General features: G+C 40.2%; 1 protein-coding gene across 9 annotated transcripts in view; it reads right to left on the bottom strand.

The window, feature by feature from the left end:
- Positions 1–26978, bottom strand: part of RAD51B (RAD51 paralog B) — a 397198-nt gene that overhangs the window by 195821 nt on the left and 174399 nt on the right. For all 9 annotated transcript variants that reach the window (XM_082058676.1, XM_082058677.1, XM_082058678.1 and 6 more), the window contains exon 8: positions 22079–22175. In XM_082058676.1, the coding sequence (XP_081914802.1) occupies positions 22079–22175 (97 nt within the window). The remainder of the gene's footprint in view (positions 1–22078; positions 22176–26978) is intronic.

Here is a 26978-nt window from a genome sequence, read left to right as displayed (position 1 = left end):
AGGACTCATTGGCCTCGGAAGCTTTTTTACTGTCTCATTAAAAAGCTTTATGTTTTAATGTTAGGACTGTAAATATCACAGGAGGCAAATTGTGAACTGGTTAATGTGTTCAGCTAAATAACAATTGGTAATGCCTGAAATTTCCATACTGCCAATACTCCTATATGGAAAATTCTGTACCCAGATTCTCTCAGAACTATGACAGGCATTTCCGTCTCAAAGTTCTAACGTGGTCAAATGCACCTAAAGCTACTGGTACCCAGCTCTTGGCTTAAAAGACCATTTTGTTGCTTTGTTTTGTTTTTTAAACAATTCTTTAATGAACAGCTTACCAAAGACCAGTCTGCAATTTCCCCAAGTATTTCACTATCAGATGAAAAAAAATCTGATAATCATAACAACTCTGAAGTAAAACATAAAACATCTGAGTTGCCATGACAGATCAATTGTACAATACTTCTAAGTATGTTGTTATTGATACATCCATCTACATGTATACACATATGTACAGGAACATAGATATCTATCTCTTGTCTTATATACTGAATAATCTCTGTGTTTACCCATCTCTCTTTAGGAGAGATGGGTAAAATGTGAAAGTTAACAGCTGTTTCGGACATTTGTCTCCCTGAGAATATGTCTTCTGAAAGGAAACTGTGCACTAGGATTTGATTCTCCTGACTTTTGAAGAAACCTAAATTAAGCAATTATGGAAATGGGATTGAAAACGTTTTCAGATCAGCTGCAGAAGCTTAGTAAAAGGGCTTTACAAATATAAGCTGGGAGTTTGCTTTAATGTTACTAAATAGCTTCCTTGATTTTTTTTTTCCCATTCTTCAATAGCCCAGGACACAAAAAAATTCATGTTTGGAGAAACAACCTATACAGAGCACATTCTCTGACTGTATATACATATAGCTTTCTGTGTGGTGCATGGCTTTGGCTTTGTCCTCTGCAACTACACCCGCTTGACTTCCTGTCAAGATTCCTCGGGACAAGGATGATGGTGTGTTTCTATATGGAACTGTTTACATCCCAATCAAGTATAAGCAATGACGAAATAATAATACAACTACACAGCACTTACATTGAACACAGTCTGTAATGTGGTCAGACTAGTAAGTGAACACTGAAACTATCCTCCCAAACACAGAGAAGACCATTGTATTGGGAAATAAATCCACTTTCGGTTATTTCAGTAATAAAAGATTATGAAGATGAGCAGGGAGAGCAGTAACCAAAGAGAACAGAAAGATCCATTATCCTTGAAGTTGGAACTCAGTCAAAAGGAAGTTGAAACCACCACTTCACCATCAGATACACAGGAAAGACAGTTATTTCTGGAGGAACTGAAGTTACACAAGAGAGTTTTGATAGGTAACAGGAAACCAAATCCAAAAATTAGATGCTAATTCACAGCAAGACACAAGCGACAGCAACTGTTTGCTGAGTTTCCCGCCTTATTGCCAGATGTAGCAAGAATATGCCATTTGCAAGACAGATAACTTCTTCCTTCTGAAGGCACAAAAGTCACAGAGAAAGGTCACTTTTAATCTGAATCCCATTTCCAAAAATAGCAGGGCTTGGCCACGTTGGGAAAGAAGTGTTGAGAAAGAAGTACCAAGTTCCTCATGAGTGGAAAGAGAAGGATCCCTTCATCTCTTCTCATTTGTGATCCTTCGCCTCCTCCTGCTGAATAAGCTTAATCTGTCTTTTATTATGAGGTCCTTAGTGGAAAAAAAACCCCATGATACAACAGCACTTGATGAATAAGAAACTGGCCTCCCCAAAACAAACATCTTCATTCATAGAACATTTTAAAGGTTAACAACATTGTAGCTGGTATTTAATTTTGATTCAGAAAGTTAGAAAAATACACAAGCAGAAAGCTGTTCTTACACAAGTCAGAATGTATAAACACTTTTGTAAAGACCATAAGGACTGCACTGTCCTTTCTCAGTGTGAACCGGGCGAAGCAACTTCAAAAATTTCCTCTCTCTTTTAGTGGCTTCCCTTAGGCTTCATCGCATTATTCCAAAACACCTGAAATTAGGTCAACCAAAGGAAAGGTAAATCCAGAGGGTCTCTCCTGTAGTTTATGCTTGCCATCTTTTGATTTAATGATTTCAGTGTTTCGTTTGAAAAGGTTCCACTTCTGTAAATAGACTTACCAAAAGATTATACAAGCCACGGATCGCCAAATGAGATCCTGAGTACTTCTTCAGCTGGCAAACAGGATTCAAGGCTCATTTCTGTTGCCCTCAATGGTAGTTTCATGGCAAAAACATTTCTTGTCCTAACATGACATGACATAACATGGGAGAAAACACAGATTTCTATTATACACCTCCAAATCCTGTCAAATGTCTCCATCCAGAAACTAACCTAATATTCTACTTTCAAATAACCAGAGCCAGCTTCTAAACGCAGTTTTCACAGATTATGCCAATTTGTGAATTGTATCACAACACACTCATCTATAGATGTAAACCAGAGTTTACCAGTTCTGAAAGAAGCCTGTACATTTTAGCTGTGTTCTTTGACTAGAAGGTCTTCATCTGGCCCTGAAGCTCTTAACCTTAATAAGCTGGGAACTTACTGGTTTAAGACTCTTTGCTCATGTATCACGGCACTAGCCAAGGATCAAGTAATTAAAATCTATTACAGTATTATGGCTTCTTCTCTTCCCCACCTTCCTCATCATTGAGAACGCAGTTGCATGTAGTCAATTTGGAGTGTCAGCATTTAAGGAATTTGGAGACAGTGGCATCCTACTTTCACTGTTTCAAAGGTTTATTCTATCTCAGCTATGTCTCTGCTTAAAAAAATCTATGCCTCTGCTTAGAAGATAACTGAACTTGGCCCTCAAAAAAAGTTACATTTTATAACCCATTGATAGTCACATAACCAGAAAGGAATAAAATCCCACTTTATGTACGTGGGTTATCTCATCAGGACCTGTTTCTGTAATGGATCTGTACTTTTTGCACCAATGATCTAAGTCCACCAAACTACACAGAACAAGAGAGCAATGGTTAACACATTTACTGATTGCTGTGGAAGTTATTGATGGCCTCAGCACAATTCAGAAATCCCACTTGGTTGGAGGCAGGTTGGAGGCATATTTTTGATGCCTATAAATCACAAGTGAACAACTTGCCTAATGACACTGACAGCAAACAACTCAAGTATTCCCCATATGAACAGGGCAGCAGGAACACTTACCCTACATTTTTCAAATCTGACCTGTGGTCTTCATCTGAGTCCTCTGCATCCAGCACACTGGTAAACATGAAAAGCCTCCTGAGCCACCCAGTGCCTCAGGGAATGATTGCTTTTCTTTGTAAATATTACTGGCCACAGCTCAAAGGAGCTTTTCTGTGCTTTTGATCTCCCCTACAAACACAAAGGACTGAGCAGCGTGTGGCCAGGAAAAGCTACATCCAGCAAGAGGCTATGAAAACTTCTGCCTGTAGAGTCAGTAAAAAAGGAAGGTAAGCTCTTCCACAACACAGCACAAAACTATTTCTATGAGAATTTTGCTTTATATACTTGGAAACTCTAACTTGCATTCTCAAAATCCCAGAAGTTCTGTGAAGGCATGTTTCAAAATAAAGCACGGATACAGGAGGATGGTTTGTGCATCTCAGCAAGCTCACATGTCACTGCATGCAGAAACTAACAGTAGACACACATGCTATGAGGGAGCACAAATAAATTATTCCTTAGCTATAATGCCTAGAAGATTAAAAGAAGAGTTTTCCAAGAAAACTTACAGAAAAAACGTACATAAATATTGTTAGTGAAGCACAGAGTTATAAGTATGCAGTTTCTCGTGTACCTTAGGATGACTTCAGACCTTAATTTCTTTCACAGATGCACTTCTTCGCCAGGTTCTGACAAGGCTATTCAGAAAACCGGTGATTCCAGTGCAAAAAAAGTTCTATGCCTTCAGCTGTCAAACTTACCGAATGGACTGTGTTTAGCTGGCCTTTCATTTTCCAGTCTCATCATCCCTTACAGTAACATCATGGCAGTACCCACAAACAGAAGAGTTTCCTGTGAGTGTCAACCCTGGTCTGCACCCCCAAGAAACTGGGTTAAAGACTGTTTCTAAACAGATGTTTCACGTGGTCTTAAACTTAGCAATAACTGGAGTACCAGCTCCAGAGATGAGCTGCCCCAAAGTTGGGACCCATACCGCTAGTAAGCTCTGGCTTCTAAGGCTGAAGTTTACCAGTTCTTTGTCCAGTCACTGCACACTCTTACACATTTGCCCACACAACCGAGAAGACTGAACTGCCAAATAGTAATTCCAAGCATTAAGTACCTCGGCAACCTCATGTTCTCTCCAAACTCCTAAAGCCTTACATGGTAAAGCCTTTCTGCGACATGGACTGGTTTTTGTGATCCTCTTCTGAACTCTCCCCTAGTATTTTTATATGCTCCCAAAACTTTGAGAATCAGAATTGGACACCAATTCCAGCAGGAGTTTACCAGTCCTGCATACAGTAATAAACAGCATTCCTCCTTTCTACCTGGCAATTCTGCTAAGGCATATCAGGATCCCACCGAGAGGCTCTTTGCCACAGTTGATTAGCAAGATGCTTCTGCTGAAGAAGTTGCAACTACTTTCCCAGCCCAGGGTAATCTCTGGATCACAATTAAAGTCTGTTTCTGGCCCTGTATGCACAAACTTGCATTCTTTCATCTCATTTGCATTGCCTTTATTTGGCTGGAGTAGAGCTACACAGAAGTATGGCTAATCTTTAAAAACCAGAGAAGGAGATAAATGAAATAACCCGTTAAGCTACAAAGATGTCCCATAAAAGTTGTGTGCAAGTAGGCTGTTGAGTCAAAACGGGGAAAGAAAGCCTTAAGTCCTGCTGTCCATCTTGGGAATTGCCTGGGAAACCATCACATTGACAGAACGGATCTGGCTCTATTCCACAACACTAAATTCACAAATAAAAATTAATCTTAAAAAAAGTTGCTGCTGGTATTTAGAAGTAAAGTGTCCCTTCATCCTAGCATCCCAGCACTCCTGCATGCACTAACAGTTTGACTAATTCTGACATTCTGGGGACTACAATCACCCATTTTATTATTTGTTTTTAGTCACGAGTATTTACAGCCATCTTCAGGATAGATTGCAACTTTCTTTTTGGGGGGAACGGATTGTATCTTGGAAATGAAAACACATCAGGTGGAGTTTAACACATAGACTTACCCTGTTCACCTACGGTCCATCAGATATTTATCTGTAAATGCCAAAGGACAAATACACTTCAAAAACTACGTTAGATTATCCTTTTTTGTTTCCTTTTGCAACGTCAAAGCATAAAAGCCTGAAGAGCATGATCCTCCCTTATCAGTGACCTGTCTCCTCCAAGATTTATTGAGAGGCCAGAATCAGGTTCCCCAGAATCATCAAGGACTAACTTCACAGACACTGGATTACCCTGTCAGTAAGGGTCCTGGGAGAACAGTCAGGACAGAGAGCAAATCCTTTGTTTACATACACATTCCTTCTGAACTAACAAGCAACTCAAACTAATATAAGTTACAAAATAGCTTGGTATAAACACTTCTGTGCAGTCTCTACACGTGGAGTCTCCAGATCAAAGCTGAAATACAATGATAAGCCAGGAGAACAGCTTGGGCCACTACCACCTGTGTCTGACAGTCCAAGGACAAGACGAAAGAGACTACAGTTTGCAGAGCTCTCGGCTTGGTGCCTTACAGTAACAGTAAAATCTGTTTAAAAGTACAGCCTGTTTTTAGCAAATATTTTCCTAACTACAGATGCAAGCAGACGGCGCAGTTGTTTGTGTCAATACCCTGAAAGCACCAAAATTCTTTTAATCTAGCTTATATTAGGTGTTAGGAAAACGTTCATGTTGACCAGGAGGTGGGATTTAAAACACACTCTTTATACACACCTTGGTTACATCTGGTTAGTTACAGTAAGTTCATCACTGACGTTACACCCAGTTACTTTTTCAGGGAATGTCAACATTTGAGGGCTATGACTTACTGGTAGTTGAATGTTATCCTGGGATTAATATGAGAGAAGTGGGCTGTGAGTTACGAGGGGATGTGTACTGCAAGAGATTTGGCAGGCCAGGGCTCTCATTAGGCCCAGACTTGGGATGTCCTAGGTCTGTTATATATGCTGTTAATCACAAGCTGAGGCATACCAACACAAGCAGGTTTTCCATTAAAAAGTTCAGTGCTCATTTCAAGAGGAGCAGAATTATCCTATCTGAAGGGTTCGGATTTTAGGAAAAAGCAGAGCTGCTTCAAGTTCTCTTCAAAACCATCTAACATCATCAAGAGGGCTCCAGAAGAGAAAATATTTTCCCCCTCCTGCCTTCAGGCAGGACTATCCCATCTCAAAGTTTTTAAAGTATTTACTAACCTGAGTTGGCAGAAATTACAAACTTCAAAGCATCAGCACATTTAACAGCAACCAAGTTAGTAGTTTTATCATTAAGGAACTAGCTATTAAAAGAATAAGATCCCTGTCTTTCAAAAGAACCCCCAGTTAATAGATTGAGCTCATACTAGAGATTCATAACAACGTGTAACTTCATTTATAGATTAATAAACAGGTATAACAAATGTGTCATAACAAAGAAGAGTATATATAGAAAATGATAGTACAAAAGCAAAAGTACAAAACAGAAAAAGAAGCAGAAATATCCTGTGAGCCTATGATGCAAGCTGGAAGTGACCTCAGGAGGATTCTAGTCCTACCTCCTGCTCAAAACTGGGACAACTACAATGTCAGATGAGGTTACTCAGGTTTTTATCCAGCCAGGTTTTAAAAATTGCTGAAGATAGAGACAGCTTAACTGCTCTGGACAACCTGTAGTGTTCAGAGTGTAGATGAAAAGACAGAAACAGGTAGACAGAAACATGCGGAAGAACACATAAAAGAACCTGGAAGTTATATTAATGACTGCCATAGAAAGAAAAATAAAAGATAATGGAAGAAAGTAAAGTTCTTCTAAAAAAGGAGAAAAGAAGTACAGGAAAACCTATTTTAGTACTTCAGTTTATCCGGGAGCCTAATGTGAAGGGTCTGATTCCTAAAGGCTTGATTTTATGAAATTCAAAAAACAATCTAAAACAAAACAGAAAATATTTATGGCCTTTAAGCCACCTCAACTTAGACTCCAGAACCTGAAGTAACCAAAATGACCGGCTACTTTCAGACAGGTAGGCTGCAGTCAAGCTGGTTGAGCAGTCTGTGACAGATTTCTTCTCAAATTCTGAGGATAAACAATGAATGACACTATTTTGTATGCTGAACTCCATCAGATGAGAAGCTGACTGAGGGCCCTCCAAATAAACACATCTACCATCCAGCTGCTTTAATGCTTTCCTTTGCAAGTATTTGGGAAATCCCAGGAAAGCACGGCAGGGGCATTTTCAGTGGTTGGTGGATTAAGATATTTTGATAAACATTTTAAGTTTTGTTCCCTGACCTACTTATTCTGTTACAACCATTCTGATGGCAGAACCTGTGAGCACAGGACATCTCTAACATTGCTGGAGGCAGGGCAGAAGAAGGATATTGTATTAATATCTACTCTGTTGCCACTACATGGTAAAGTGAGACAAAATGAGATAAAAATGGGCAAATAAAATTATCATCATTTGGTTTATTACCTAATAGTAACAGGACACTCAGGACTAAAAAAGCTTAGACAGTGAAGGCACAAGTGTCTGGCCTGAAATGTTTACACTGACCACCACCAGCCAGGGCACTGCATGATTCTACAAGATTAAGAGGCAAAAAAGATTTTTCCTTTTGGGCCCTACTGCCTTTTTTTACTGACATGGCTTAGTATCGCTAGGCCTTGATTTAATGTTTAAAAGGCCCGTGTGTCTACATAAGCATGATTGCGTCAATAATTCAATCAATATGGAATTGTGGCCCTGGAGATGGAGAGAAGACCTGAAAGGCAGCAGAAGCAGGCCAGGAGACAAATGAGAGGTTTTCTTCTGAGGGTAACTATGAGGGAGTGTGCCATGTAATATTTTGATCACCGCTGTGCTCATTAAAATCTATGCCTGTCTTTTTCTCAAGTTTAAGACAACAATACTGAAGTTAGCAAGATCATTTTAGCACTCAAAGTAAGTAATCAGGTGATGGCAGGAAGCCACAGCTGAGCGTCTGAACTAAGAAAACCCCACAGAGCTTCGAGTGCCTGTGACGCAGTCTTTTCCAATCGAGTGTAAATAGGACATGTCACCTCACCCAACACCCCGGACCACAATGTTTTGAAGGTACCAAAGGAGGAAACCACACCACAAAGAGGAAACGACAAATTCAGTTTTACAAAGCTTGCAGGTTTAAACCAACTTTATCATAACCAGAAACAGCTATTAAATTCTGAAGCAATAACACATCATTAGCAATCAAACTGCTGAAACTGGGCAGCAAGCTCTCAAACATTTTCAATAGCACCATTGAGTGTAGGGATTGCTCACCACTACGTGCAAGGCGACCACTGGCAGGTAGTTGTTTATTGGAGCAATTAGAGTATGGCACGCCACTACCACAGGTACCTGTGCAAAATGCAAGACGAACACCACATAATTTCATATGGAGCTAAGAAGCAGGGCTGACTGGTAAACAGTTTTATTTTTGTTTTATTCTTCACTGGTTTAGCATAAGTAAGACCTTCCAAAACAACATTTTTTGGGTGGGAGGGTGCAAGAATGGTGAGAGAGAGAAAACGAAGAAACACACAAACAATAACCCAAATCTTATTTTGCATAGCGTGTCTCCAGTTCTGATCAAGAACCTCAGCCTCATGTCCTCTCTTCAAGATTTTTGTTTTATCAGCACAAAGGCATCTCCACAGAACACGTCAGTTCTGATAAAGTTATTTTTTCATTGAAACCACAGTTGTCACAAAATTTTTCGGCATAATCAAAATAAGAAATACTTTATCATGTTGAAGTCTGCTGAAAATCCACTGTTTTACAGTAACGGCAAGTTGCATCCATTTGCTTATTTGTTTGAAATGTACATGATTCAAAACTGCAGGTGAATTTCTACCATCTTAAATACTGATGCAAAAGAACAACCACCAAATCCTGGGCTGAAGGTATAATAAACTCAAATGGCATGGGCTGAGCTGCCCTATTACATGCCATTTGACTTGGTCACAATTACTGTTAAGACTGCTGGACACATATACCTTGTAACAAGTGAGGAAAGCAAGGTATCCCTACCTAAGGGAAATCCACAGCTCATTAAAATAAGTTTTCCAAGTCCTTTACACAGTCAGAACGGCACTAAGGGGATCCAGCCCCGTCTCACTCACAGGATCTTCCCATCCAGACAAAAGACATTTCACTTTGACAGAAGGCAGGTTCATCTCATGTGCTGTGCATGGTACATACTCAGAAGATTAGCCCATGCCGACATCTCTGCCTCTGTGACTCATCTGCTGCTGGAAGCCTCTGGATCCCCACAGCTCATTTCACAGGAGCTCACATGACGATCACAGCAGTGACTAAGAAGCAGATGCACCCTGAGGAAAAGGAGAACTGGGCAGCTGGTTACCAGAAGCGAAGACAATGAACTCCAGGGACATAAAGCACTTGATGTGTTGATCCCATGCTGTTTGGAGTTACCTCATGCTAACATGGAGGAAAACAATGCCACCAGTCTTTGCTAGTTTGCATTATTCTTGTTGAACAGTCAACAGAACAAACCAGAGGCTCCAGGGATCATGAGGTTTTTGGCATTTAACCTGAATCCACCGTGAACATTTCCTCTTGAGATGCAGATTCGGTCACTGGGAGGCACCATGTTATCTCGACAGCACTTAAGTTTATCCTGAACTTCATTCCTACTGAACACTAACAGGAAATGGTTTACAGACCTCTAAATCTTAAAAAAAATGGCAGGCTTGTCTTCTTAGTCACTTGTCTTTCCATGCAATTTAACAACATTAACTGTCAAATACGACAACCTCTGTTTCAACTCTTAAACCAGAACATCACCATAAGCAGCTTAAAGTTAAAAACAGGGGGAAACAGCAAGGAAACAGGGAGATGGATAGGACTTATGGAAGATCATTCAGCACCAGATGCTGAGGATGACTGTACCCAGAAATTTGGTACTCAGGGCATATAATCACTGCAGCTGAGATGTGACCCTAGGCCAAGGCAGAATGTCACATTTCACAGCATTAACAACAGTAAATGAAAGACACAGCAGCTCAGGATTCAGCACAAATGAGCTTGTCAAATCCTACCAGCTAGGATTTGACCTGGTATCCTGCTGAAATGCATCCCGTCGTTTCTTGTGATCAAGTGTTACCTGAGCTCGGTAACCGCGAGTTACCACAGTCGGGCCCCAGGCATGACAGCTCATTACTAACCCTCCCTGCTCATCTTTGGATTGGCCTGTATCGCCTGACTTACATGAAAACATGCAAGAAAGAACATTTAATGTAAGTCAGGCTAGCACAGAGGGGAACTTCTAGTTTATTTTCCTACAAAAGTTCTCTAGTTGGTGCACATCAAAACCACCCCACGTAATGAACACATATACAGCAAGTGAAGATCATTGAGGACTTGCTTCAAAACTGTGCTACTGATCTCAATGAAAGCACCACTGCAGAAAAAGGCTAAGAGATATCTGAGGCACTGAATGTATCTTACTGGAGGGATCTGGTAGAACATGAGTATTTATGTACCTCTACTCTCAATGTATTTGAAAAAACAGCAGTCAACTCCTACACAGTATATGTTCGCAGAATGTCCTACAGCCAAGAGCTTCAACCACTTCAAATACAATTCTGGATTTAGATTGATTATCAGTAATTTTAATTAAGAACCATGCTGCATCATTTACAGTTCTTCCTTAGACCCAGATGACAAAATCCAGCCTACTGGTTCACTAAGCAAAACTAACAACGAAATCTGATAAGAAGCTGAAAATCTACTATAAAGAAAAAAGGGAATTAAAATTAAAAGATAAGCAAGGGAAGGAAAAAAATGGATTAAATCAGATATTTTAGGAACTCAAGAATTTATTTATTTTGTGTTTAAGACATCAAGATATTTTTCCCTTCCTTCAAAGCTACAGAGGCATAGCTGTTGAAGCCTGAAATTGTAGTTCCATACCCTTTTGCTTTTAAATTAAACAAATGATCTCAGTTTTTGGAGCAGTTTTTGACTCCTGGGAAACCGTGCCATTAAGAGTGCCAGAAACATATTTAATTGATGCGTGTCTCAAGTACAGCTCAAAAGAGCACAGACATACCACATATAGATTTCAAGGAAATTACTGAAAAGCCACAGAGCTTCAACAGAACCTGATATGTGAAACATGGCATATGAAAGACTCAGTATCAAAAGAGTAAATTCGGTTCAGGAGATATTAATCTGATTACCTAAGAGGTCCTATGAATTGGATATGCTCCTTTGTGCTCCATATCCAACCTGGACAGATGGAGGAGACTTCATGCTCCATTTTCTGACATGTAATTAGTTTTTAAGGGATGATCAAGTTACAGATACAAAGTTTTGAACTTTTTTCTCCTTTTTTTTTTTTTGTTTGTTTGGGAGTGGCCCATACAGTAATGAGCCTATAAAATAAGATTTTCTGACTTTATTTTCTTGCCTGGCTTACATGCTCCACAACTTGACTTTGCTGTTCTGATTTTCAGTTGAACACTTTCTACACATCAACCTGACAGAAAAACAGGCCAGCAACATCCCTAAACAAAGCATTCCATATAGAGCTCTGAAACAAGACTTGCACAGACTGAATTCAGGTTAATTTTATGCAATACAGTTTTTTATCCAAATGATAAGCAGTTGTCACAATTTTTATCTCCTCTTTTCTCCTTCCTGCTGTCATTGGCAATTTCCAGGATCTATTGACAAAAAATAAGTAAAAAGAACTTATCTGTTGCAGGCTTCTCCCCTTGTCGGATTCATGCAGTGATGCTACAGTCAGATTTCCATGACTGTAAATTATGAAGTTAATGGTCTTGGACTATCAAGTCAGTTAGCTTTTAAAGTACTATTATTTTACATTATAGCAATTAATGTTTTCAAACAACAAATTTGAAATCCATTTTTGTTGCTGTTTATCAACTCCCTTTAAGAATACAGCAGAACAAAGCTTAAAAATCAGATCTCTAATTAGGATAACTGTAACTTGGCATTTTATATTAAAAAGGCTGTCTGTGTGGCTTATCAAAGACCCCACACCCTGCAGGCCACAGCAGCAATCACGAGGGCACTTTCTTTTTATTTCTCCTTCAGCATCCTACACCTCTAAGATTGTGCGCATATCTACAGGAATATGAATAATAGTCTTAGTTTTATCAAATATAGGTGAAGACATAGTCCACCTCCACTAGCACTGCCCTACAGTGCTTTTAATTACTTTGACTATAACTTTGGATTCAGCAGAGAGAGACAGATATCAATTCCTGCATTAAGGCAAGGAACATTTAGGGAGAACCGTTTTGGAAAGGTTGGCTTGGGAGAAGCAGCAGGACAGGAGTGACAAGGCAGAAGCCGCAGCTGGTACCCATCCAGCAGCCATGGCCAAACCAGCTGCGCCATGAGGGAGCCGGGACTTGCTGCCCACCAACCGATGGGGAAGTGAGATGAAGAGGCAAGTCCATGAAGAAAGGCTGCAGCAGCGTGGGAGGACTATGACCTTTTGATCTCCAAGATGTTCCTGATGTACTGAAGTGACATGTCAGCTCTAATAGGCTGCACTCCCCAACTGGTGGCAGGGATTGACAAATTACTGTGAGATCTGAAGGCATTTGTTGAGACGATCCTGGTCTGGATGGGGCATCTCAGCGCTTCCCCAGCAGGACTGTCTGACAGTCTATCCCAACGATTCCCAAACCCGGGGTCGTAACCTCCAGCAGGGTCACAGCCGCACGGAGTGGGGTCGCGAGCCTGACAGAGATGTGATTGTTTATGTTAGTATTTAGGGTCGCAAGCTCGCCTGGGGTGAGCTCACTACCCGAAACAGAGGCACAAACAGAAACCATTTGGGAACAGCTGGCCTAACAGATTTCACGCTCAGAAACAACTTCTTGATACACAGTTAAAATGTGCCCAGACTACTCCCTTACATATCCATGTGCCAGCCTGAAACAACAGCTCCCCTGCCAGGTATCAAACTGGCTCAAACTGCTCCCAGAGAATCACTGACAGGGTAGCAGTGTCTGCTTTGGGGGTTGCTTTTTCCTAACAAATCGTCTATTGTTAACAGTGGAGCTATTCATACTTGAGCCACTGTCTTTTCCACCCTTCCTTAGAAGAGAGATGTACCTGGTTAAGCACCAGTTTAGGCAGGAATCTTCTGCAGACTGCAGCTTGCCTGGGAGACTGCAGCAACAGCAGGACATTTTAGGAGATCAGAAATTAGTATAAACAAAGCCTTCCTCCAGTTAAGCTCCAGGCATTTCCTCTTTCTACCATTTCTTTACCCATCATTCTGTAAAGCACTGTGACCACTTAGGTTGCTCTTCTCAGAACGCTCCTTTATTTTTATTTTTTAGTGTAACTGATATTATGAGAAGACAAGCAGAATCCAGATTAGATTAATTTTGCCCTTGTGGAGCATGGAAAATCTGCTCACACTCAAACTGCCTATTTTCACTACATTAAGACATAACACATCAACAATATACTGTCTTTTTATTATCATGTTATGTTTGGATTTAATGTAATGTTTTAGGAGCAAACCGTCACTGGGAAGAAGTTCATCCACATGCCAGAGCACCCAGCTTCAGCCTCCAAAAAAGGCTAATAGGTTATAAAATTTCCATCATTTAAGACAATAAATCATTATTACAATAATAAAGCAGGAAATACACACAAATTAAGCAGAAACACCAGTGTGCTCTTTTTACGATTAAGGGGAACCATCAATCATAGAGGCTGCCTGAGATTAACAAGGAGTCACTTTTTCAAACATCCTGCAGTAGACCCAGAGGAAACCCAGCTGGAACTGCAACTAGAATGCAGCCATCAGACTCTGAAATCATCCTCTCTCCCCTCGTCCTTATCTTCCCTTGTTGCAGATCACCTGCACCTTGGGTCAGTCCTCACTGGGTCCCAGTTCTGCAGGTGAGCCACATGCTTCATGTAATGCCACAAGCCAAATGTCATTCCCACAGTGATGTTTTCCCACATACAGAAATCCTTCTGATCCCTCCCAATCCCACCAGAAGAGAGATTCACTGCTGATACTATAAAACTCTACAAAAAATGGGACTAGATGCTACTGAATGATGAAGATTCAATTAATATATTTTTCCTCAGCCTCTGTTTGTACAGATTTAAGGATAACCCATAGTAGTTAAGAGGGAATTTAATTGGTCATTGTGCAGGAGGACAAATGGCGTTTAGCTCTTTCCTACCCTTAAATTCATTTTTCACAATGTAATTTGAAAGATAAGCTAGTTTGGAACAGATCCACCAACACTGATGCACAACGTAGTGCTCCAGAAGGAATTTAGAGCCAAACTGTGTCTCGTGTTTCTGATTTAAATCACTGATTTGCAGGAGCACAGTAAAAATGCTGGTCGATCTTTTCTATTCTGCACAGAATGAGAAGAGAAGGTGAAGGAGAAGGAGGAGAAATTACTACCATTAAATAACCAGGTCTCTCAATGCTACTTTTATGGTACAAAAAAAAAGTCTAAATTCAAATGTATAAGAGAACAGAGTTTCTATATTTATCCACACTGAAATATGAGTTAATCTTGGTTTTAACATTTTTAGCGCATAAGGAGATGACCAATTGCAATCTTATTACAATGCTTTACAGCTATTTGGTATTAACCAGAACTCGGTGGCTGACCTGTGCACGCTCTCAGCTCACTGCAGTTAAACAGGAATAAACTACTGTGGTTAGTAGGATTCAGGCAAACCCACTTTACTTTGCATTGGAAGGTGCAACATGTACTCCGTCACACTTTGTTTCAGCTGAGGTAAGTTACTTAGCAGCTGAGAGGTGGTAACTCCCAACCACTCACCTATGACTGTGAGCACTTCTGTTGTCATGCCTCTGATTATATAGATGAGTGATTCCCAGCAAATGTACCTGAAGGGGTTTTGGATTACAAATTGTTGATTAATGATTGTAAGTCATATCACATCTTCAGAAAGAAACCACAACAAAGCAGCAAAGCTTTGTATTCCACCATTGCGGCAATTAGGAAATGAGGAACGGAGATTCTCTTGAACTGATATATAGAGGCCTTTGAATGCTCCTGCTGACAGTTTTCAACCCCTTCACAGTCTAGATCAAGTGATTATGTATATGTCATTCAGCTTGAAGCCTCTGTAGACATGTACAGTCTCTGTAACACTGTTTTACTGAGAGATTTATCTTTTGATTAAAAAGACGTTAGAATTTGGCTGGATGTTGTTATGCCACTACTTCCCACTTGTTGAAATATAGCATCAAAATTAGTACAGGCTGACGTACCCACTCTTATCCTGAAATCTAACTGCTCCATACACCACCACAACCCTGTGCCATGCAGAAACAACCACAATATCATTTCCCCAATGGTTAATATCATTTGTACCAGGCCCTGTAATGGTGGTGCATTTCCCTCAGTGTTCTCAACAGCCAGAAGGGCTTTTTTCCTTCCCCTGAAGCAGCACGGTGCAGACGCCACTACTGCTAGGAGCAGAGTTAGCAGGAACATGAGCACAGTGTAAACACAAAATCCTATTTCGAGGAGGCTCGTTTTTCCCTCCAACATGCATTTATGATTTTTATCAAGGTCCCTCCTTAAATTGGTGCCCACTGCTTACCTACCATGAAGTGCATGAGCTACATACTATCCTGACTTCTAGCAGGTTAAGGAAGATGAGATCCTTTTGCACCTTTCAGGACATGTGAGCCTAACAATCTTTTTCATGAAGGGTCTGAAGCTGGAGAAGTAACTCAAAGATGGAACGGACTGAAGGAACAAAGGGCTGCCCACAGCACTGTTGGCTGGGGAAGGGGTTTACAGGGTCTGTGCTGGGGGAATTTTAAAAGACAGCTGAGACATGAAGTCCAGAAGCAAAATAAAGAATCAGAAAGAAACAACTCCAGTTGTTCTATTACAACTCACATGAATGGGAAGCAGTGAGCAGAGTGACTCCATCAACTCCTATGCTAAAGCCAGAGACAGGCAGGGCTCAGACCACAAAGGACAATCCTGTTGCTGAGGGACTCATGGAGCTCTCGGGTCCCATCATGGTCTTGGGCCTGAGTGGCAAACAAACCATCAAGTGAGAAGTAGCAATTCATACCAAAGTAAAAACAGAGACAAATCTCACTACACTTCCCTGTATCATCATTACTGTGGAGAGCAAAAGATATATTGTAGCATTTTACTATCTTGATAAGCCATAAAAAACCAACTCCGTTAGGTTTTCAGTTATATGTTTCAGTTTTTAGGGTTCACTCCTGCATGCCAGTCTCAGTTGAGAAATTTATTCTTCAGTATTCACAGACATGGAGTAATTGTTGGAATTCACCTTCCAAATAATCTGGCAATACCACTAGTGTTATTTGCACTCATTGCTTTTTTTCACATCTAAAATTCATTGACTTTCACAGGGTCCACATAAGGGAACACAGTCAAAAGATCTTTCTTACACTGCGCCACATGGTTCTCGAGTTTCATAAACAGGCCTAGTAATCTCCATATAGATTATTCCATAATGGTGATTAAAAAAACAGTTTTACTAACTATTTCCAAATACTTGGGTCTCAGAAAGTCAGAGTGGATTCATATCACAAAGACAGAATATTAATTTATGAATCATCCTATTTAAAAAACTATTACAATTAAGTAACACCACTGTTTCAATGATCCAAGGCAAACTATCTCCTCTTTCAAGCAAAATTGTGTAAACCAGCCTGCAATAGGTTTACAGAGGATTCAGCTAAAATATTAATGACCTAAAACATGCCAAAGTGTTATGATACTTTCTAATCTATTTAAATTCACATCATGCTGGAGCACTTCAATAGGACAAGCTTTATTCTGCATTAGCTTTAAAACTACAAGGAGGGAGTGTTTTAGGAACTTGTTTAACAGCTGCTTCATTCATAAGTTCACAGCTCCTGCAAAACAGGTATGTTTGTGTTCTCATAGAATATTCCTTTCTATTTTTATTAGGCCCCCTGCAGGTCAAATCTTAAGCATAAGTGTATACAAAATTCAATAAATAAACAATCCAAAACCAACCAACAGCCTCTGATCTCTGGGGGCCCTTCAGTTCTCTTGGTAATTCCCACAGTGTTTTCCTTCCATTCAATACAATGACTGAAAAAGGGGATTTGAAGGAAGAAAAGTAATAAACTACAGAACTGGTCTTATTCAGGGGTGAACAGCAGGGCAACTCATTATTTTCCTCATAGGAATATCTTGAAATATTAAGAAAAAAAAAAAAAAGCTGCAAAATAAAAATACATCCCCATATTAAAAAGATGGTAAACTACGGCTTAAAGAATAAAATCATTTAACCACAATCTGACATGAGATCAAGGGCAATGCAAAGAAGAGAAGCCAAAGATTCCGGCTTCAAATCATCTGCCTCTAAAGTAAGAAAATCCTGTGGGTGGGAGATATTGTGGTAGCTTAGTTTTCTCCAGTCTCCATAACACGAAAGCCTACTTTTGCTCAACAGCTTAAAAAGATTCAAGATCACAGCAACAAAGATGAAAAGGTCAGACTAAACGCATTGCTCATGCAGTGCACTAAAAATATACAATGCTATGACAAACCCCTTGATGAACACCCATGGCAGAAGATTGAACGCTGGCCTCCCCAGAGCTAGCGCAAGTTTACTCACAATTTTAAACACAAAATAATTCTGACTTCTCCAAACAAATACTTGAAAGTGCTAGCTGAGACTGAAGAAGCCTGAGACAGCGCTCCTTTTTTTGCCTGACACTTCGTGCATGCTGGGAGGGGGATGCTGTTCTTGTTCCTACCAACACGGCCCTGAGATTTTTCCAAGAAAGATAGAGTTTGGCTTTGATGTCTGTGAGGGGAAGCTGGAGCTGGCAGATGTATTAATAGGACAGGCACTGGTGAACTAGAAGGGACCTCAAGGAGGTCACATTGTCCTATCTCTTTGCAGCAAATAAATGAAACACACATTTCACCGTCCAGCTAGCACTCAAACACACAGGCTTAGAATTAATTTCTAACGACCCTTTACATGAGGTAAAATCCAGTCAGGTGAACCTTGCAAAAAAACCCCAAAATAGTACAGTCACAGCCACAGATCACTTGGTTAAAATATCAAATAACAGCCATACAAGATATTTTGTTGTGGAGGTTTGCACTCTATTTCTACTCTTTACTCAGCCTAATGCATCTTAAATCTGTTTTTTTAACTATCAAAAAAATTAATCGGGTTAAAAGCTACTTTTTACATGTTCAAATAATAAAGCATTAATGCTTGATGACACATTTGGAAGCCTAGTGATAGTCCTGTGCTCATCTGAACACCTCTGCAAACTAAAATAACTTTAAGGCTTCTCAAAGTTGCCTCTGACTGGAAGAGCTAAACAGAGGCTATTTCATAAAGCAAGGATGAACGTGAAATAGCAGTATTCACAATATCCTTCAGTCTGTCCCCTACAATGACAGGGTTTGTGAGGAGACTTATGTAAGAATGCTACGGCTACAAATAAAAACTGAGTTTGCTTCCTAGGGACGAAGTGACAGCCTTACGTGCCTAAGAACTTTAGAGCTGCAGAAAAACTATTATTAGTCTTGCTGCATTGATAAGGACATGATAATCTGGCAAGTATGTAAAGGCCAAATGAATGCAAGGACTCAGCCCACAGGTACAGAAACTTCTGTATGTACTCAGCACTTTCAATTTGTAGAAAATTATTTTGTTTTCTGTCTTAAAGCAGGTGCATGCATAGATCTGGGAATTTAGCTGGACATAACCATTTCCTACAAGTATCACCACCAAAGACAGATCAACAGTTCTAACATTGCTATGTAAGTGGTGGGATTTTACAATCAGCACTGCTTTTATAAAGCCTTTAACATTCTCATAAAAATCTAACATTTTTAGGACACAAGTTTTCATGCACCCGATTACAATTGTACAGAAGACAAGCTTTGAACCTGAAACAGCTTGACAATATCCTTTCAGTTTGTTCATCAAATTAACTTTCTGTCACACATCAGATGAACAGCTTCTTTGGTTTCTTGCCTAATCTAACACATAACACAATTAATTTTCTTCTAAAGCACAATCAGAAGCAAAACCAAAAGCCAATGCAACATTCTGTTTCTTTCTACTAACACATTCAGTTTGAAATGTTCATTTCTGCCTCTAAGGAAGATTACCCTTTTAGCAAACCATTTACAGTGACAGGACTCTGATTTCAGATAGGATTAAACCAACTTATTTGATATATACAAACCAAGGGGTCTGAGTTGCTTACACGACTAATAATGTGTTATGGGTCCTTTCACATCCAGGTCACTGGTTCAAATTGAGCTTTAGATGGTGATGACTGAAAAGGAAGAATGAGGTAAGAACCCACTTGTGAATGTGGCCTCTATTCCTGCCTCTGCAACACGTCCGCTTTGAGCACTTGGGCTACTCACCTAACTACTCTTTCCTGCAAATTCTACAGTTGTAAAACAGCAGTGAGCATTATGAGTATCACGCTAACTCTAGAAGATGATTCTTAAAGCGGCCAAGACTGTCAGAAAGTTAAAGTATTGCTACCTTCAGGCCGTTCAATAGCTAATATAAAGTAAATGAAGTGGGACTTTCTCGGGACAGGTCAACACCTTTATGTTCAAAAAGAAAAACACTGGCCATACCTGTATCTTTTGACAGCAAGATAAACATGGAAATCAAATGCTGAATGGCCCTGAAATTCCACTTTTTTGCACAGTTAGATAGCGTGGGTTAAAACTGAAGCAAACTGGAAACCCATAAGCTGCCATATTATGGATAAGAAAGACAGTAGGAGAAAACTACGTAGTGTGGAGACAGACTGTGTGCTCCCATTATATAACACAGGACGTAAATGCCATGTCACTGTTAGCTGACAGAAGAGGGAAGGGAAGGAGAGACGGAAAGCAGTTTATCACCCCTGCATTCCTTGATAAAACATGAATTAACCGAAGGAGCCTGCACTGCCGCTGTCTGTGCTGCTCTTGTTCTGAGGCCAAACAAAGGTTTCAATTTTCAACAAGTGTCATGTTGGCACATTTTACCACTTCAGACCCTTAATTAAAAACAAGGAATGAGAGAAACAAAAGAAAACACGACACACAGAGAATGCATTCTTGGGTTAAGAGGTGAAAAATAATGGTGCTAAAGAGTTTAGACACACGATAGCTTCATTAACAAACTGTAACTGTGACAAAAAATCATCGTACCATCTCTTACATGGTCCTAATTTCAGAATACTATTGAACTACAGCTCATACACAGAATCTTTTGTATTTGCGGGAAAATTTAGAAAGATTACAACTATTCCATGCTTTTTCCAAAGACTCTTAGAATATTTTAACTGTAATATCAAAGTTATGTTTTACTGAGAACATATTTTGTTATTACTTCCACTTCAGAATCAGCTATGCCTTTCTTTTCAGAGGAAGCTCATACAGAGTAATTCCAAAGTACAAAGAAAAACACAAGTAGTGCAATCAAGAGTATTTAATGAGACAATGTGCAACAACTTCGTGCCAAGAAGGAAATCATAAAGATGAAAAATGGTGCCTTCCTCTTCCAAAACTATTTACCAAATTTCAGCTCTTTCTCACAGAGGCAGGGAGCGATATTCAAGCAATGACTTTCAGAGATACTTTGGCAAAGGATGGAGCCAACAGAAGCCACAAACACAATTCCAAAATTATTTAATGGCCTGTGCTTTGCCCAAGCTCCCATTGACAAAATTATGAAGTAAACACATCAATTAGTAAAATTATTTGCTACTCTTTTGCATTCTGTTGAATCCTTCTTCAACCTCTTGTCCATTGAAATGAGTAGCAGAAACAATGCTAATTTTAACCACTGCTTAGTTCATTTTGCCACCAAGCTGTTCTTGTGTAAAGTCAGACAAGCTTGAGGGCTGCTTGTGATCAACCAGAACAAAGATAAACTGACCAGAACCACCAGAAAGAGCAACAAGGAGAGAAAGAGGGGAAATACCCACACTACACAAAGTAGGAAGCCTACGTGTAATTATCATGCCTTTGCAGGAAAGAAGAGCACTGCTTTACCTCATACATTTGGGTCTATGCAGGAACTGAAGCCTAAATAACAAGCTTCTCCGCATCTGTGCCTGATTGGGGGTACTCTGACTATTCTTTGCAAGTGAGAAAAGCTGAAATTATTATATTACTTTGCAAACCTTGATTCAGAATTATCTTAACTTCTTCGCACAGTAAGACCTCACTATTACCCCAAAAATGTGTGCTTGTCTCTAATTCTGTGCAGAAGAGAAATGAAGATGTAAAGAAGTATAAGGCATCACACAAAACTTCATATTACATTCACACAACATTGAGAGCTGCAGGCTGAAGCGCTGTACTTGAAAACCAGACAAGTATCATGCAAGGGACAGGACTGAGTATTTCCTCTCCTTCATTTGCGATTGGCTATTTCTCCATGGAATTACTGATTATCATTACAGAAGATCAAATCTGCAGCCTAGCCTGGGTACTAACTCTAGCAGTAGCTTCAGAAGACTGAGAAAATAACGCTCTAAATGCATGTGAATGAAAGTACAATACTGAGGAACATGTCATAGATCTAATGTGGCTCAAAAATTCATTCCCAGCCCTTAGAAAGCGTCGGATCCTTTTAGTTAATACACTTAGTTTCTTTTTATTTATAAATGGATTTTCAGAGAAAACAAAAAATAATTTTCTTCCCAGACTGTTTTATGCTAGGCTTGATAACTCGACTTTCACAGACCCCTGTATATCAACAGCAGACTGCAAGTTACAATGTGGATTTGTGTCAGTGTAGAGTTTCATTTCTGATAGAAGGGATCTCTTACCTTCAGACAGGGACAAATCATCAGCTGGAGACACCAGGTCTGCCTGGATCGCAGGGCTATTGCTCAACGATGTGGTAATCTGATTCGTCAAGATAACCTGCAAACAGACAGGGAGAGGGGGGAGGGAAATGAATTTTTATAGCTACTGGAAGGCAGAGAGCGGCCCAGGAGAAGACTGGACTCCTCCAGGCACAGCATCCAGGCAGCCCTCTGCTCTGACCTTCAGTAAATTCAACACTCAGAAAATCTTGAACTACCTGCAGAAACTGAGAGAATTGCAAGAAGTGCAGGAAAGGGGATATTGTTAAAAAGATTAAAAACTAAACAGCAGCATGTTGATCCATACAGCCACCTAAAATGCAATTACTGTTCTGAAGACCTTCACCCTTCAATGAACAACCCGATGCACCTTACAAAAAGCATCATTTTCTTCATAGGCAAATAGGAAATCTATTTTCCTAGTAGTTTCCACACAACTTACACATTTCATTCCTTTGGCTGAAACATTGCCATGGAGAAAGATGCTGTTCCCCACTGATCTGAAATACAAGAGTACTAAATTGCACAGGGCTATCTCTACACAAGAGGATTTTTGAGTACTTTTCAGGATTACAAGATTCTGGTAAACAACAGACTGTAGTACTCAGTGCTCTCCTCTGACAGCATGAGCAATGGTCTTGCTTGCAGGAGATGAACAGTTTCTTGCACCTTTGAACATGTACTTTTTTCTAGCAACAGAAAGCATTAAGGCAAACACTCTGAACACCACAGAGAAAAGAGCATAGGTATAAACACAATTATCTCCTAATGCTTTGGATCTCTAAGCAGCTGTGGTTTCCACAATTACAATTGGTCTCCACTTCATAGACTAACAAAACTTCAGAAATTACTTTTTTTTTTTTTTTTAAGAATGAAAATGATTGTTCTATTTGCACTGAGAACAGGCTCTACTCCAAACAAACTCTCTTTGAAATTAGCGGCCTGTCTTCAGCTGCATTTGACGCAGGAGGGAGAAAGGAATCCTACACTGTACTCCTCTGTGGATGTGGTTTCATGATGCTACTGGAATAAATTAACAGCTTGCTATTGCTAAAAAGAAGAGGAATTTCTCTGCTCTTTCCTCCAGTGCTCCTCCCTCCCTCTGATCATGGCTTCCTCCTGCTTTCTAACACTTTCAGCAGTACGCTATGACACACTCTCCATTTTCTTTTTCTATTTCAAGATCCCACAAAAGCTGTATCAGATCACAGAGTCACAACCGCAGTGGCGGCGCTGCGGGGCATTGCGTCTTCTCCAGGCAGCATGACGTGACCTACCAATAATGTGATGGAGCCCGCGACCTTTACCAAGACCACAGTTCTTCCTCCCTGCTGGCGTCAGCCACCCAGCTCTGTGCTTGTAAACAGGCACGGTGGTGCCTGAGAGCTTTACGGACTACATCAACAGGACTAACTGAAAAGCTTGTAAGTCAGATCTTCATCATCTACTCAAGAGGAATTCAAGACCTTCAGAGTCCCATAGTTAAGTCCCTCATGCTTTTCTGCTACTGACTGCAAGGCTGCCATCACCCTGCCCAGCTGAACCAAAGGCTGCACCGTTTGGGACTGGGCATTTATGAAAACAGACGCGGAAGATACCAGCCTTGTTTGGTCTTACACCTAGGCTAAGGTTCTTAAGGTACAACTTGCAAGACTGCCAGCTGCAAACACACAAGAAAGGCATCACACCCCTCTGCTGTTCTCCCCAGAGCCGCAGGGTGCACCTGTGAGCACCCAAAAGCAGCCAGGCAAGGGCCTGGCATGCACAACCCCTTGCAGCCACTGCTGGATGTCCCGTTCATCAGATTACAAGGCAAGATTCAATATAATAACAAAAAAGAAAAATGTAACTTTTTCCTTTCTCCTTGTCACTGTATTATCCTTATCCTCCATTTTAGTGAGCAAGTTCATCCTTGTGACAGGATGAACATCAAAACTGGTTCAAGGCAAAGGAAAGGAGTGGGCAGCCAGGAGTGAGAAGGGGTGTGGAAGGATGCGAGACCTTTCCTTCTTATCACTGTTTTCACTTCATTTTCACTGTGTTACAAACCCCACAGCCTCACTTGTCCATTGAGGCTCTTCTAGCAACAAGGCACAAGACATACCAACAGTGTGGCCCAAAACTGAAGCTTTTCCTTGATCTTGTTCTAGAAAATGTCCTGAAACAGCACACGCTAACTTTTACACACGTGCACGTACTGGTGGTGTATGGAGTTTTCATTGGCCCACTTTTGCAATGATCACATTATTCACAAGTGTTAAACACTTTGTAAGCAATGCAGTCATCCCAGACTTGTGCCAAGATAATCTCTGTACTGTGCCATCACGTCTTTTATTATTTATACACCACATTTTAACGAAAAGCTACTGTACTTAAGGATCTTTTTCAAAAGGCCTAAGCACGCCATATTTCATATTGCTCTCCTTCAAAGGAAACTAACTTTAAATGCTTCAAAAATCAAAAGAAAAATGGACAACAAACAAGTATAATGCAATTGCATTTTTTTTAAAACTTTCAGCCTTTTCGACCTCCTCTTTGGCCAGGAACTCCACAGCACTGATCACTGTGGAACTGTAATTCTTCTTCACTTTTTATGTTTAACTCAAGCTATGCCTCTGAACTTAGATTTCAAGTTCTGATGTGTCCTTCAGTAACTATTCAATACTAACAATAGCCCATACACCTTGTTATACTGTTTAAAAACTTCGTTTAAAAATGCAGAGTCCAACCCAAGTAAATGTTCCTCTCTGGCTTGCTCTGAGGATGGGAATTAATTGTATTCTTAGTTCCATGACTTCACTGATAGTTAAACATTTGCTTAACTACATGTTTAAATACTATCTTGAATAAGCATACTTCCTCTGAGATGAAACCATATGCATGTCCAGAATGCTTATTTTGGAATTAACTGAAAAATTATTCCTCACTTCTGCAAGCCTGCAGAGCCAACACAGAGATTCAGTTCTCCCATAAGTAGAAGCCAAGAGGCTGTTAGCTAAAGCACTAAATTACTAAATTAGACATCAAATTCCCTGTCACACTTCTGCAGCTTAGCTTACTGCAAAATTCTTCCATTGGCTATAGGTACTCCTATTATCAAACAATCAGTACTCATCTTTGTGCACCCACAATACAGTTTGAATCTCGCTCTGAGGTGTGCTGAGCGCTCCAGACTCTCACTGGCTCAAACAAGCTGCGGGTTGCTAACGAGAAGAAAAAAGCTGACCCTTACTGAGCTCCAGTTCTGAAGCAAAAAGACGTTCAGAGAATTCCTCTGGATGCACACATCTTCAAAACTTGAAGCACATGCCCTTACTGAATGGAAAGTGTTAAAATGTCTTTTATTTTTCCCAGAGTAAATCTTTGGTTACAAATACCTTGGCAGTGAATAGTGCCATTCAAACAAGACCAATTGATTTCACAGTCCCCCAGCCTACGGACATTCAACTTGAAGTCTTGAACGTTGATATCATTCAATTTCAGTGTCACATCTATAGAATGTATTAACTTCTACCCAAGGTCTCCTTCAGCAACCTGAAAAACGTGCTCATGCTCCATTCTGCTCTACTTTTAAATGGTCACCATATTCAGAGTTGCAAATAGGTGTCTGAGGGAACAGTTAAGCCTGAGTGTGATCTGGAGAGAAGACACAGGAACACAAAGGAGGCGCAGAGTGAAACAGCTGTGTGACTTTCTGATGAGCAATCACATTTGTGCATGGACAGAACCAGCTGAGCCTCACACACTGATTCATACATGTGTGCGCAGAAAATAATGCTAGTTCTGATCTTAATCATCCCATATGGGGTGATTAAATCACCAACCGTATGAAGAAGGTTAGAGTATCTCCCTTTGGTCTGGTGGGTGTCACGCTTGAGAGAAACCACTTCTCACTGCTAAACAGCACCTGGGAACAGGCTGGGGTCACAAGTCTGAGCAGACTTATTAGCAAGAGTGCCTTGCACTGAAGTAGCAATAGCATTTCCTCAGGTTTTCTATGGAGATTTGCCACTAAAGTACTGATTAGATTTACCTTGTTTAGTACAAGAGATCTGCCAAGTCCTTAGTCCAAGTAGGGAAGAAAAAGTTGCCTCTGTTGTGGGTCCTTCTGTCAGATACTGGACATCATTTCCAGCCAAGCATAGCTTCCACTTAAAAGGTTCAGTGCCAATCATGAGTTTATCTTCCAGCAGAACACTCAACAGTGAGAATGTTGCTACATGATATTTTAATGTTATCATATTAAAATACATGGTATTTTAAACCACATTGTATTTTATAAAATACCGAGTATTTTAAGAGGAGCTCCTATTTCCACCATCAACTAATGGAACAAAATATTTTTGTTACCAGAGGTACTTTCATTACCCCTAAAGCACTTAGAGTCTCAAAAAACATTACACCTCTCCACACACAACTGTGTCCTGACATGCTCAACAGGTAAGCAGGTTGTGTTACTGCTTTCTGTTTCTATCTTGTGATGAGTGAAGAGCGTAGGGCTTCTTCAGCCACTGACCGTGCATGAATGGAAAACATCCTCCACTGCTAACAGAAGAGAAAAAGAGATTAAAAGGTCAGCTAGACAGCTCAGTAACACTGGAAACTTGCTCCATGCAGTCTCCTATGGAGTTCAACGAACGACTGCCTTTAATCTTTCAGCCTGTTCACTTGTTAAATAGCTGGCTTAACCAGTTACAAGTGAAAATTTACAGTCCTCAGCCTTCCAATTCCAACAGAATTACAAACACTGTAGAAATTCACTCAGATTCAAATTTCAAAATCATTTCTGGGAAAACGTCTACTACTTAAAATACCACACAATTGACTGACCACACAATTTCCCAATCATATGAAGACTTTT

This window comes from Streptopelia decaocto (assembly GCF_964273445.1).
Source record: "Streptopelia decaocto genome assembly, chromosome: 7".
Lineage (NCBI taxonomy): Eukaryota > Metazoa > Chordata > Aves > Columbiformes > Columbidae > Streptopelia > Streptopelia decaocto.
The sequence above is the reverse complement of the archived record's forward strand: the minus strand, read 5'-3'. Positions and strand labels throughout refer to the sequence as shown.